The sequence below is a fragment of the Nicotiana tabacum genome, chromosome 20 (assembly GCF_000715075.1).
Source record: "Nicotiana tabacum cultivar K326 chromosome 20, ASM71507v2, whole genome shotgun sequence".
NCBI lineage: Eukaryota > Viridiplantae > Streptophyta > Magnoliopsida > Solanales > Solanaceae > Nicotiana > Nicotiana tabacum.
In genome coordinates, this window is record NC_134099.1 from 71,170,581 (window position 1) to 71,183,027 (window position 12,447).

Consider the following 12,447-nt stretch of genomic DNA (forward strand, 5'->3'; position numbering starts at 1 on the left):
GAATCAAGGCATTAAATGGTTGTATCAGCCCTATATCTTTGTAATTAATGCATTTGTACTATGTTGGGATTCCCCCTCTTATATACTAAAGGGGATCCTTGTCATTATGTAAACATTTGTTGCTCAATACTAAATACACAAGAACATTCTCTTTGCTCTCTAACATATTCTCTTGATCTCACTGCTTCATTTATTGCTTATATTTATTATGTTCTATTTATTGTTCATCATTTATTGCTTATTATTGGCCATAAAAAGCCGTCATTGATTTATTACTACTGTTAGTCACCCATCGATTACCCTCGATAGTTCCCAGCCGAGCTCCAGACTCGACCTCGAGACCCTCGAATAGGCAAGCCTGAGGCCCCGACTATTAATCATTCGGTTTGGTTATCACCTTGCTCTCAAAGCTCTTATCTCGTTTCTAAGTCTTTCACATAGCATCAACTGTTTAACAACTAGCATAAAATAGATCACGTATGTTTAGAATCACTAAATCAAATTTAATTATTATTACTATTTTCACGGTAAACAGACAGTTAATCATGGAATAACTTGTTTAAGGGTTTTGTATGCTGGATAAACAAAAAAAATCCTTGGACCGCCTTATCCCTTGTTTGATTATTAATCCTGGATAAGTTATTTCAGGATGAAAAAAAAAATTGTACCGGGATAACTTATACCTGCCAGTGGGTGAAATAATAATCACATGATAAGTTATCGTAGAATAATGCAGTACAATTGATAATTTCGGGATTAATACAATATACCAAACAATCAAAAAATAATATAAGGATAACTAATCTCATCATAACTAAACTCATTATAACTAATCTAGCATAACTTGTCTTCCAACCAAACGCCCCTAAATCCCTCTTTACTCCATACCACTATTTCTCTTCTTTTCTTTTTCATATAAATTGATTTGCATTTGATTTTAATAAAAAAATTGACTCAAACCGGAATTATTAAAATGAGCTGAATCCCCCCTCCCCCGACAACCCCAACCCAAAAAAAAAATATTAAAAAAAATAGCCGCTACGTCACTTGTATAAAAACGGTTATCATGCCATTAGTTGGATAGTCTGCTTCCCCTTGCTCTGCTCTCTTCTTAACATACACTTCACACTCTGTTGAACATTTGATAAGAATCTAAATGAACACAACAATACAGGTATGAACAATCCACCTCAATTTGCTTAAAATTGAGAGTTTATTGTTATTGTCAATCAGTAACCATGGATCCAGACCCTAGCAATTTCCCAATTCTCTCCTATGTCATGGCTAAGCTCCCCAGCATCGGCCCCAAACGATCCACTGCCGATGACTTCGACATCGAACAGCCGCCGCTGCATCCTCCGCAGTCGCAAGAACCTCATTTCGACCTTGCCGAGCGAATGCCGCATCTCACTGATCTCAAAGTCGTTTCCGCAATGCGACTCGCGGTCGCTGAAGTCGCTCAGACCCGATCCGTGCTCAAAACCCTAGGCGAACGTCCCGATCACGAGATTGTCGATACTGCAAAGATGAAACTAGCAGAAATTGAAGCCAATTTGTCCAAGCATCACGACAACGAGGTTGTTTTATCTCCGCGATCACCAGATGCGAAGGAGGATGAGTCCGTAAAGGCAGCGGAGAAGGAGAGAGAGGAGTACAAGGCGTTAATATCATTGGATGAGTTACACGAGGCGTATGAGAAGATGTTGAAGGAAGCTGAGGTGAAGTTGCAGAGGATTTATGAGGCTGCTGTTGCTGGTGATAACGTGGCAGCATCAGCAGCTGATGAGGAGGTGACAAATGAGAAGGGTTTTGGAGTCAAAGAGGAAGTAAATGAGGAAGTGGTTGGGATTTTACAGGAAGCGTTGGGGAAAGGTGTAGAGAAGATTGATTTATCTGGTCGGATGTTGAGGTTGTTGCCAGAAGCTTTTGGGAAGATTCGTTCTTTAATCATACTGAATTTGTCAAATAATCAACTTCAGGTAAGCTGTAAGTTGAATTCAAAAAGCCTAATTTTTGAATTTTAACATGTCTATCATTCTAGCTACGATTTGATTGTTGTTGAACTTATTGGTCAGCATTAAACGCCATATTACTCCTTCCTTTCCAATTTATATTATTGTGTTTAACATGGCATAAACTTAGTATTTTTTTTTTTGAAGGCTGTTAGTATATTTATTTTAAACTTATGTATTATATTACTTACTCCATTTCATTTTATACAACGAGCAATATTTGATTGGACCGGGTTTAGAAAAGAAAGACCTTTAACATCTACCAAAATATCCTTAGAACTTGTGATCTTGAACATACCATGACATTTTTGTGGTTGTATAAACATGTTATTAAGCATAAAATAGAAAAATTTTAAATAAAGAATTTTCAAGTATATTGCCCCAAGGCTCTGGTCTAATGGTAAGAGCGCAGCTTGTGATGTGTTAGGCACGCATCATGGGTTCAAACCCTGCTGCAAACAAAAGCCTAGTATTTAAGCAGAGAAGGGTAGAAGGGCCTGCTATTATCCACCCTTGCGCCTCTTAAATATATAAAGGTGTCAATCTTTCGGTAACAAACCAAATTTTTTGAAGTGTTTCAAAGTGGAATGATTGTTATGTAAATTGAAACAGAAAGATTACTTGATATAGAGCACATCAAACTCTTACAAATATTACTATAAGATAGATGTATCAAGAGTGGACAAAGGGTGACATAGTTTGGTGAGTTTAGAGTTTTTGCAGTTGTGGATGCGTCTGTTATTTCTTTGTTGGTTTTGGTGTCACTGTGCACTGCTTATCTGGAACAGAAACCAAAATGCCAAATAAGGTGGTATATACATTTTGAAGTTGTGCCCGGCTAAAAGTGAAAATGTAGTTACAATATTTACTATGGGTTGATGTTGCAGCTTTCTAAGTCTTGTTCCATTGTTTATTCAATGGAAAAACTCAACCAACACATATCAGAATTCATTTGCCTGGTTCTTATCAGTACCTCCCCAATTCTTTAGTCCCTTAGGATTGCCTAATAAGCCTTGACGAGTATGTGTGCCTCGCTTCTGTAGTAACAATATAGGCAGGTGTGCAGCTTGAAATATCCAGACCCTATCTTTCTTAAAAACAATAAATTTAAAAACTCCACTCTTGTAGTTTCTACCACGACGGAATGTGGAATATTTTGTTTGGAGGTTGAAAATACCCATTTAATATGTTTTAAGTCTATGAAAGGTGTATAGAAATGTAGACTCTAAGTCATTGCTCGGAAATGATGTAAAGGAGAAAGGAGACTACAAAGGTTTCTGATCCGCCAAATTACTATCCTGTATCCCAACCCTGGAGTCTGGCCAAGATTTGTGGTCACACTCATTGAAAATGGTTGGTTCACCTGCTTAAAAGATTAAAATATCCATTACATAGAATTACACATTCAAAACGGTCTTATCTCCAAATTAAAAGCTCCTATCTCATTCATAAAAAAACAAAATTCAGGAGGTGCAGACTATACATCACTTCCCTTCACGCTTAAACCTCCATAAGTATTTCCTTTTCTCCGAGTTCTCAAATAGTCGTCTAATTGCTCTTGAGTAAGTCCAAGTGCATGACTCATGCAGAGTTATGTCAGAAGTCAGAACCATAAATACCATCCAACCGTTTTCTTTCATTTTCTTTGTGTATGCCTCCACCATTTGGTGTCCGTGTACATGTGTCATGCGTACATGCATGCATGTGAATAGACTTGAGCTTCATTGAATTAAATTTAAGCTAGTTAGAAAATGTTTACAATCTTAGTTTAAATATACCAATCAAAGCATGAGCCAAAGAAATTATGTGTATATATATCTACTGGCTAGATTGTTCTCAAATATACGTACTTTCCTGCCAAATCTTAATCCTGGAAAAGGTCTACTTGTCAAAAAAAAAAAAAAAAAAATCATAAACCTGCAAAAGCATGTATCGTCTGGACATAGTAATGAACAATCGATGTGTAACAGCGTCCGGGATCTTGTAAACTGTGATACAGCAGTCTGCAGAATGAGCTGTGACTCTTATGCTGGTACTTCTGTATTAAATGTTACATTTGCAAGACTTTCTTGTTTCTTCGTTGACTTCAACAATGGATAAACAAAAATTGCTTTGAGTCTTAGTATAAATCTAATAAGAAGCATGAGCGTGAGAAAGTAACATATGTCTCCTGGCTTTACTGTTTAGATAACGTAGTCATTGACATGATAATAATGAACAATGGATGTCTCACAGCTTTTAGACAACAACAACAACAACAACATACCCAGTATTATCCCGCACCATGGGGTCTGAGGAGGGTAGTGTATATGCAAACCTTACCCCTCCTGGCTTTATTGTTTAGAATATTTGAAAATATATTACTTCAAACAGACTTGTGACCCCTGTTATTGGTGGATCCAATATTTAATATTTAATTGGGTATTGTCTTTCCAAACCCAGATTCATTGAGAACCTGAGGGAGTTTGTAGCTTATTAAGTTCAATAAAATTAATCAATCAAGCGATGAAAATTCTATTGAAAGAGCGCATCCATGGGGTGCAGAAAAGTACAAGAAGGCGAAGAGCTCATAGACAAAATTTAAGGAGCTAATAGATCCAAACACTCATTTACATCATTTACATTTCTGTAGTTACATTGATAAAATAAATCAAGAGACATCTAGACTTCGCCCAGGGGGCTTTGGTCTAGTGGTAAGAACACAGGGTGTGATGTGTGGGTTAGGCGCACGTCACGGAGTCAAACCTTGTCGCGGACAAAAGCTTGGTTTTTAATTGGATAAGGGTAGAGGAGTGAGCTTGTTATCCACCGAGTTCTGAACTGTGGGCCACTAGTCCTCAGGATTTCTCATCTATAAAAAAGAAATAGACATCCAGCCTTCAGGGTAGAGAAGAAGTTGTGCTCCTTCAAACATCTTTGATTATGTCCCTCCACAATCTCCAAAGAGACAGGTCGACAGCATTTCTAGCATATCTTCTTTGGTGGATTTTCCAACTTCCCAATGACCAAATATGGCATAGGCTACCTTCTCTGGTTAAGGCTTCCGCCGTTGCATCCTAAGAAGTATCTTTAATATGTTCCATATGCCACTTGCAACTGGAAAATGTAAGAACTAGCAGGCATCTTCAGCATCTGACCTGCAAATGGAGCATCTTTTACAATAAGGTAACCTTCTTCTTTTGAGGTTGTCTTCAGTAAGCCACAGGCCTCATCTAATACAATCCAGTTGAAGCAAGCCACTGTTGTTAGCACTTTGATCTTCCAAATTAGCCCAGACGAGGTTAAGTGTGAATCGTCCTCTGTTCTTCCTTCCCCATTTTTCTCTTGTCGTCCCTCTTTATTTTCACTGTCACTTGCTCATTATGTGCAAAAAAATCTATTGGTGCAAATCTTTCTGCCAAAAGTATGAGCTGAAGATATTACACGAGTATTCCAATTCACATGCTTTCTTACCTATAATAAACATGTAAACCATGTATTCATTCCAGTTCACATACTTTTATGCCAATAATAAAACCTCTAGTGAACTGTCTCACGGTAAACAGAGACGTGACCTCTAATTTGTTGGTCCATCCATATCAAATGTTTAATTTTATATTGTTTTCTTACTAAGGAGCGATGTGTTCGTAATTTTAATTTGTTTTTTAATTCCAAAAATTAACTTAAATATTTTCCTAGTACTTATAGAGCTTTAAGCACCTAGATATTTTTCTTAAAACGATCATTGAATTTAAACTAACCTGGAGATAGAATTATGAAAACAAAGAGCACAACTATTCTTGGCATTTATATTAGTAGTAAATTTTGATATAGACAAACTAAAAGGGAGCTCTTGTTCATCCAAGTTTTCTACACTTATATGTATCATACATTTTTACATCAAGGAAAGGGAAAGAAAATAGACGAGAGAGAAAGACCAAGAAGCCCGCAGCTATGGTATTGATACACTTTGATACACATTATCAAAATGCAGTGTGTCACGTTGCTTCTTTGATGACACTGCCAATATGATGATTTATTCTCTCCTTCAATCCTCTTCATGTTCCTTCTATCTGCTGAGAATAAACAGTATTTTCCATTGAAACATGTATAAACAGAAAGCTGGGCAAAATTGTTTTAGATGGATGAATGAGGAGAAAAACAAACTGTTGGTTCTCTTGCCTTCTACTGTTTATACTATCGACCCTCCTTTTAATTTCTGATAATTGTTTGCCTCTAACATTTTGAGGGGAACAGGTAATTCCTGATTCAATTGCTGGTTTGGAAAATCTTGAGGAGCTTCATCTTGCTTCTAATATTTTGGAGTCATTGCCTGACTCCATTGGCTTGTTATTTAGTTTGAAGATCTTAGATGTCTCTGGAAATAAGCTTGCTGCAATTCCAGATAGCATTTCCCATTGCAGGTCACTCTAATTCAGAAATGATTATTTACTACCCCTCCCCCAGATCACGGAGATAACATTGATCTTTTCAATTTTCTTTGACTACTAACTTTGAGTGGTTTCAGGTCATTGGTGGAGTTGGATGCAAGGTTCAACCAGCTTTCTTACTTGCCAACAAACATTGGGTATGAACTAGTAAATCTGAAAAGGCTTTCAGTTTCTTTCAACAAGCTCCGTTCCCTACCCAGTTCTATTGGTGAGATGAAGTCCCTGCGCTTACTAGATTTGCATTTCAATGAACTTCATGGACTTCCACATTCAATTGGGAACTTGACAAATCTTGAGATCCTCAACCTGAGCAGCAATTTCAATGATCTGACTGAACTTCCAGACACAATCGGTGACTTGACAAATTTAAAAGAACTTGATCTGAGCAACAACCAGATCCATGAATTGCCTGATACATTTGGCCGGCTTGACAACCTGACTAAGCTTAATTTGGACCAAAACCCTCTTGTGATACCTCCAAAGGAGGTTGTATATGGAGGGGCTGAAGCTGTGAAAGCTTTTATAATTAAGCGACGGCTTGATGTACTGATGGAAGAAGAGCGACAAAACATGGAGGAAGAGGAGGGACAGACGTTGACCAGTTTACTTACACGAAGTACCTCCTGGTTGAGTGGTGTTGTTTCAAATGTTTCTGGATCTGTTGCGGAGTATTTGGGTGGTGTAAGAAAGTTAGATCCAGACCATTATCTCAACCAGCAGTTGTGAGTCTTTTGAGATCACATTCTCATTGTTAAAACCTTTTAGATGTCATGCTTTTCCTACGATGATTGACTCATAGCTGCCAGTTGCATCCCTCCCCTCCCGTCGACTTGGTACTTTGTTTCAGTTTTATGTGCGAGGATAAATGAAGAATGGTGGTCTTTTTTGCTGCGGTTCCTAGTAAATGTCCCTAACTTTTGAGTTTTGACATGCTAGAAAAACTGTGTTCAATTTTTGGGATAATAATAGGAAGCTGTTCTTTGTTTTGCTCTGTAGAATTTCAGTGGCTTAGTTGTAGAAATGATCTAATTCAGATTCAAATGATTACTTGAGAATTTTCTTTTCCTATTCGTGATATCAACTAATTTCTCCTTGTATATATGAAATACTAGGTTCAGGGTCATTGTAGTGAATCACTTCCTTCTCATTATATCATCTTCTTTTATCTCATAATTAATTATAGCGAATTTCAAGTTACATGCAATTTTATATATAATAATTTTTATGTAAATCAATGGTGAAACAAAAATTCGGTGCTATGTGTTTCAACATTTCACGGTTCACTTTGTTTACCCATAAAACGTTACAATTGAATTTGTAATGTAGTGTAACGTGGTTTATAGACAATTTAATCGATTTGATCCCAAAATGATAAATAAATTAAATAAAATACAAGACTTAACGTTGAAATTGAGATAAGACAACAAATAGCTAGGTTCCAGAAGCAGAGCTTCCGAAGGCAGTAATCGAAATATGAATAAACCAGAAATAAAGTGTTATTGAGCTTTAGAATAATATGTAGCATAAGTTTGTCAGAAAATTCGACTCTTTTACAATGGCTGTTGAAGATACTATTTATAGTTGCACCTAGGCAACAAGGACCTAGGGTCAAGCCCCTCTTAAATGACAATTATGGGGGCCAATGATGAATGTGTAATGGCAGACTATGAATGCCAAATTTCTTTATAATGGATTATACATTTAATACTGAAGAATATTCTTTACTGAATGCCATCGGGCGGCAAACATTCATTTGTCCTTATTAGCAATATTCCCTTCGACCAACCGAAGTTGTTGTCCCCGATCTTGGTTTCTACTTGCCTCGCTTTCCGTCTGTCTCTGTTTCCACGTGTCGGTCTATTATTCGACTACTTTATGCGAACCGATTTTACTATATACAGATAGTCCCCCTGCTTTCCGGTAGTACATCTTTGCGTCATCAGGAAGTTGGTGAAGATACCTTTCTTGGCGGGAAATTTTTTGATCCCCTCGGAAAAATTTCTGACGCTTCATTAGACGTACGTCTCTCCACATTTAATGCCCCGAACACGCATCACTCCACGATTTAACAATACTTTCATCGGTTCTCGAGGTAATCATGCCACAATTTTAGCCGCCTATTCCTTTACGTATACGCCTCATTCTTTTTCTTTTACACTTCACAATTTTTCAAAACTCTCTCAACTTCTTTGCATTCAACTCTTTCTTGCTTTTAATGCTCTTCTTCAAAGAACTCTTATTACCTTCTGCTAAGCATGACTTCCTCCTCTAAGAACTCAAGTTCTCTAAAAAATAAAGAAAGCACCGATGATACTGCCGCTCCTATGGTGAGCACTATCATTTCTAGAAGGCTCAGTACAGTCAAGGATTACGAAGAGAACTTTCCTTCTACAAACTGTCATACATGGGTTGTTGGCGTGTGCCCTTCTTCCATCCGTCCTTCAAGTATTCCTATTGTGAAGGAGGATTGTGGTTGCCATGATTTAAATATCATCGCTCTCGATTTGGTGGAGCGAGTAACCTTCCCTAAGAAAGGTTTTACGTACGTTTACACGTTTCACTTTGGGTCCATTCTCATTGAGTGGGTAACTTGACCATGTAATCTTGGAGTTCTGCCACCGGTATCAAGTCTTCTTGGCACAAGTGAGACCCTCTGTGTGGCGGACGGTAGCCTGTCTACGGCGGGAATGCTAGGAGACGGGGGAAGAGCTCTCCTTGGCTCATATGATGAACCTCTACTCCCCCAAGATTTTTCGTGGGGGAGTAATATACTTTAGCAAATGTGGCCACCATGTTTTTCTCACCAGCATGGATGATGAAAACGACCGTGGATGGATGAAGCAGTTCGTTGTAGTTGCCACCAAGGATATCATCCCGACCACAACTTCATCTTTCCCTGAGTCATGGACTCGTACACGTAAGTTCAACGTCTGTCTTTTCTTTGATAAAAGGTCATCTAATGCTGTTACTGATCCTTCTCTTTTCATTATTTCAGCAATTCGGTGGACACCATCAGGGTTGAAGGCTTGGACCAGTGGGTTTAGAAGATTCTGGATATTACCATGCCTGAAACCCGCCGATGGGAAGAACTGACCCTCAAATATGGATGGAAGGCTAAAATCATGGTAAGTTGATTCGCAAAACTAATCTTGTCTTTACCTCATTTTGTGTATAAGAAAGTTAGTTAACTTTTTTTCCGTTGAATTTAGGTCTTTTGTAGGGCTCTATTACCGCCCCCGAGAAGGACATTTTGGTTGATCTCGTAGAGGCTGCGAGGTTGCTCAAGGAGGCCTTCACCCGAATCGGGTCCATTAGATCAGCTTCCGGTGCAAGTGCTTCCTCTCTGAGTCCCCGACCGGAAAGAAAGTAACCAAAAAGGCGGCGCTCCTCCCCGGCTTAGGGCAAAAGTAAAAAGGTGAAGAGCACCACGCCTGAGCCAGCCACAACTACTGTGGTGATTGATGATGATGGGGAAACGAGTGATGAAAGATCTTCCCACAGGGGAGACAATGACCTTCATCAGCTCAATAGAATGCTCAATCTGAAGATCTTATAACACCAACCGAGGACAACGTCCAAGTGCTATAGGGAGAGTGTGATATAGTGGAGAATGCCAATTCTCTCTTCCGAGCCCCAATTCTGCTCCCGGTACTACGGGGTTGAGTATCAGGCCTATTTCGTCTTAGGTTGATGAGCAACCTACAAACAACACTACATTTGCCGCAACTGCTTCTCAGCCCACAACACCATCAACTTAATCTCCTTCCACGCAGGTCATACTTTCATCACCAGCAACTGCTACATTACCCCCACCGGCCGTCGACACACAAGAGCAGGATATCCCCCCTCCCCAGACCATTGGAATTTGGGGCACAAATATTCTCCTCCCTCTGCAGATCCCCAGAGGAGGAGCAACATCTCTCTATCGGTCTCTCCCTATTGCCATATACTATCCCCGCTGCTGGAACTCACCAATTACTTGAAGTCGTTGGCTTTAGAGAAAGACAAGAAGAAAATATACTCTCTTTCTGGGGAGTGTATGATAAATAATGCCATGCACAACCCAACAGCGGTATGGTACTCATTCTCTTTGTTGTTTGTTTTCTTTTGTTGCTCGCCGAACTCATGTAGTTTATGAGGGAAATATATGTCCGAATGGACCAAACCCCAGGCGCACTGCCAGTGTTGAAAGGACCAGACTTAAAGAAATAGACCCAATTGCCATTCAAATCGAGTGCGACAGTGGAGTTAATCCCGAAGCGGTTCAAAATGCCAGACGTGCCAAAATATGATGGGAATTCGGATCCTCAGGAGCACATCACCACCTACACAACTGCGGTGAAAGGAAGCGACTTAGCTCTGCATGAAATTGAGTCAGCCTTGCTGAAGAAGTTCGGGGATACCCTCACGAAGAGGGCCTTGACATGTTATTCACTTTTACCCAAGCACTCAATATATTCTTTTGAGATGCTCGCAGATTCTTTTATCAAGGCCCATGCCGGGGCCAGGAAGGTGCAGGCCTGAAAGGCCGATATATTTCAAAATTGTGCCAGGAGAGTCTGAATTGTTGCGAGAGTTTGTTACCAAATTTCAGAAGGAAAGGATGTTTCTACCTACCATGGCAAACGAATGGGCACCTGAGGCATTTACTAAGGGGTTGAACCTGAGGAGCTCTGACGCTTTCCGAAAACTAAAAGATAGTCTACTCAAGTTCCATGCAACAACATGGGCAGATGTCCATAACTTCTATGAATTGAAGATAAGAATAGAGGATGACTATCTCGGTTTGACGACATCAACCAAAGGTGGGGATCAGTAGAAGAATAAGGAAAATTTGAAGGATGATTTCGACGCAGATCGATGGTCTTCTAAAGGCCAGTTTTTTCCCTAAGAAAGGGCCGAAGGCCGTGGCAGAGGTTTTCGGTCGGCGGACAGGTTCACTACCGATAGAAGAGTTGACTGTGGAAGAATAACAAATCGTTGAAGGACAAAGAGATATCAGGCTCTCTGGATTCCACCTACCCCAAATTGTCCAAGTATAACTTCAATGTCAGTATAGTGGAACTAGTATCATCAATGAGGAACATTAAGGAAGCACGATTTTTGAGGCCAATGAGATCCGATCCGAGTCAGAAGGATCCGAATCTATGGTGTGAGTATCATGGGACAAATGGCCATCGGACTGGGGACTGCCGACATCTGCACAATGAGGTGGTAACAATGCTAAAAAACAGCCATCTCAGAGAGTTCTTAAGCGAACGGGCTAAAAATAACCATGGCCGCAACTAGGATAATACAGAACCCTCGAAGAGAGGAGAAGATCCTCCTCGTGTAACGATCAACATGATTTTCATAGGGAATGAGATTAATGGTGTAACCTTTTTAGCAGCAAAGAAGACAAAGTTATCAGTGACTCATAGCAAAAGACTCCGAGAAGTCGCTGAGGACGATCACCTTCATAGAGGAGGACGCAGATGGACTCCTACTATCGCACAACGATACCTTGATAATTTTTCTTAATGTTTTAGATTTTAAAATTAAACGTATTTTGGTAGACCTAGGGAGTTCAGCTAATATCATTTAATGGAGAATGCTGGAATAAGACAAGCTAACCGGAAGCATCATTCCGGCCACAAATCTCCTCGCTGGAATCAACTTAGCAAGTGTTACAACCCGAGGGGAGATGTTGCTGCCCACAAATGTCGAAAGGGTCACAAAGACGACCATGTTTGAAGTAGTAGACGTCGACATGGGCTACAACATTATTATCGGAAGACCAAGGCTACATGAGATGAAGGTTGTGCCATCAACATACCATCAACTTTTAAAATTCCCAACTCCAGAGGGAAATAAACAAATAAGAGGAGATCAAATGACGGCAAGGAAGATGAAAGCAATCTTAGTTTCCAGTAGTAAAGGGAAGTAACATGCGCCATAGCAATTACAGGAACCGGCACCTGCCCTCGAGCCAAACGAAGTCGACAAAGGGGAGGAGCCGTTGGAAC

General features: G+C 39.7%; 1 protein-coding gene across 1 annotated transcript; it reads left to right on the forward strand.

Annotated features, from left to right (window-relative positions):
* Positions 1 to 1,069: 1,069 nt before the first annotated feature.
* LOC107780964 (plant intracellular Ras-group-related LRR protein 1) lies at positions 1,070 to 7,510 on the forward strand. The gene is made up of 3 exons (XM_016601586.2): positions 1,070 to 1,979; positions 6,249 to 6,415; positions 6,520 to 7,510. The coding sequence occupies exons 1-3, from the start codon at positions 1,239 to 1,241 to the stop codon at positions 7,166 to 7,168; spliced, it is 1,557 nt and encodes a 518-aa protein (XP_016457072.1). The 5' UTR covers positions 1,070 to 1,238; the 3' UTR covers positions 7,169 to 7,510.
* Positions 7,511 to 12,447: the final 4,937 nt, after the last annotated feature.

Bases quoted from the DNA above. Each gene is read 5' to 3' on its own strand.
- LOC107780964 (XM_016601586.2), top strand. From the start codon at position 1,239: ATGGATCCAGACCCTAGCAATTTCCCAATTCTCTCCTATGTCATGGCT. The intron at 1,980-6,248 runs GTAAGCTGTAAG...TGAGGGGAACAG, and splicing joins TGTCAAATAATCAACTTCAG to GTAATTCCTGATTCAATTGC. The intron at 6,416-6,519 runs GTCACTCTAATT...GAGTGGTTTCAG, and splicing joins GATAGCATTTCCCATTGCAG to GTCATTGGTGGAGTTGGATG.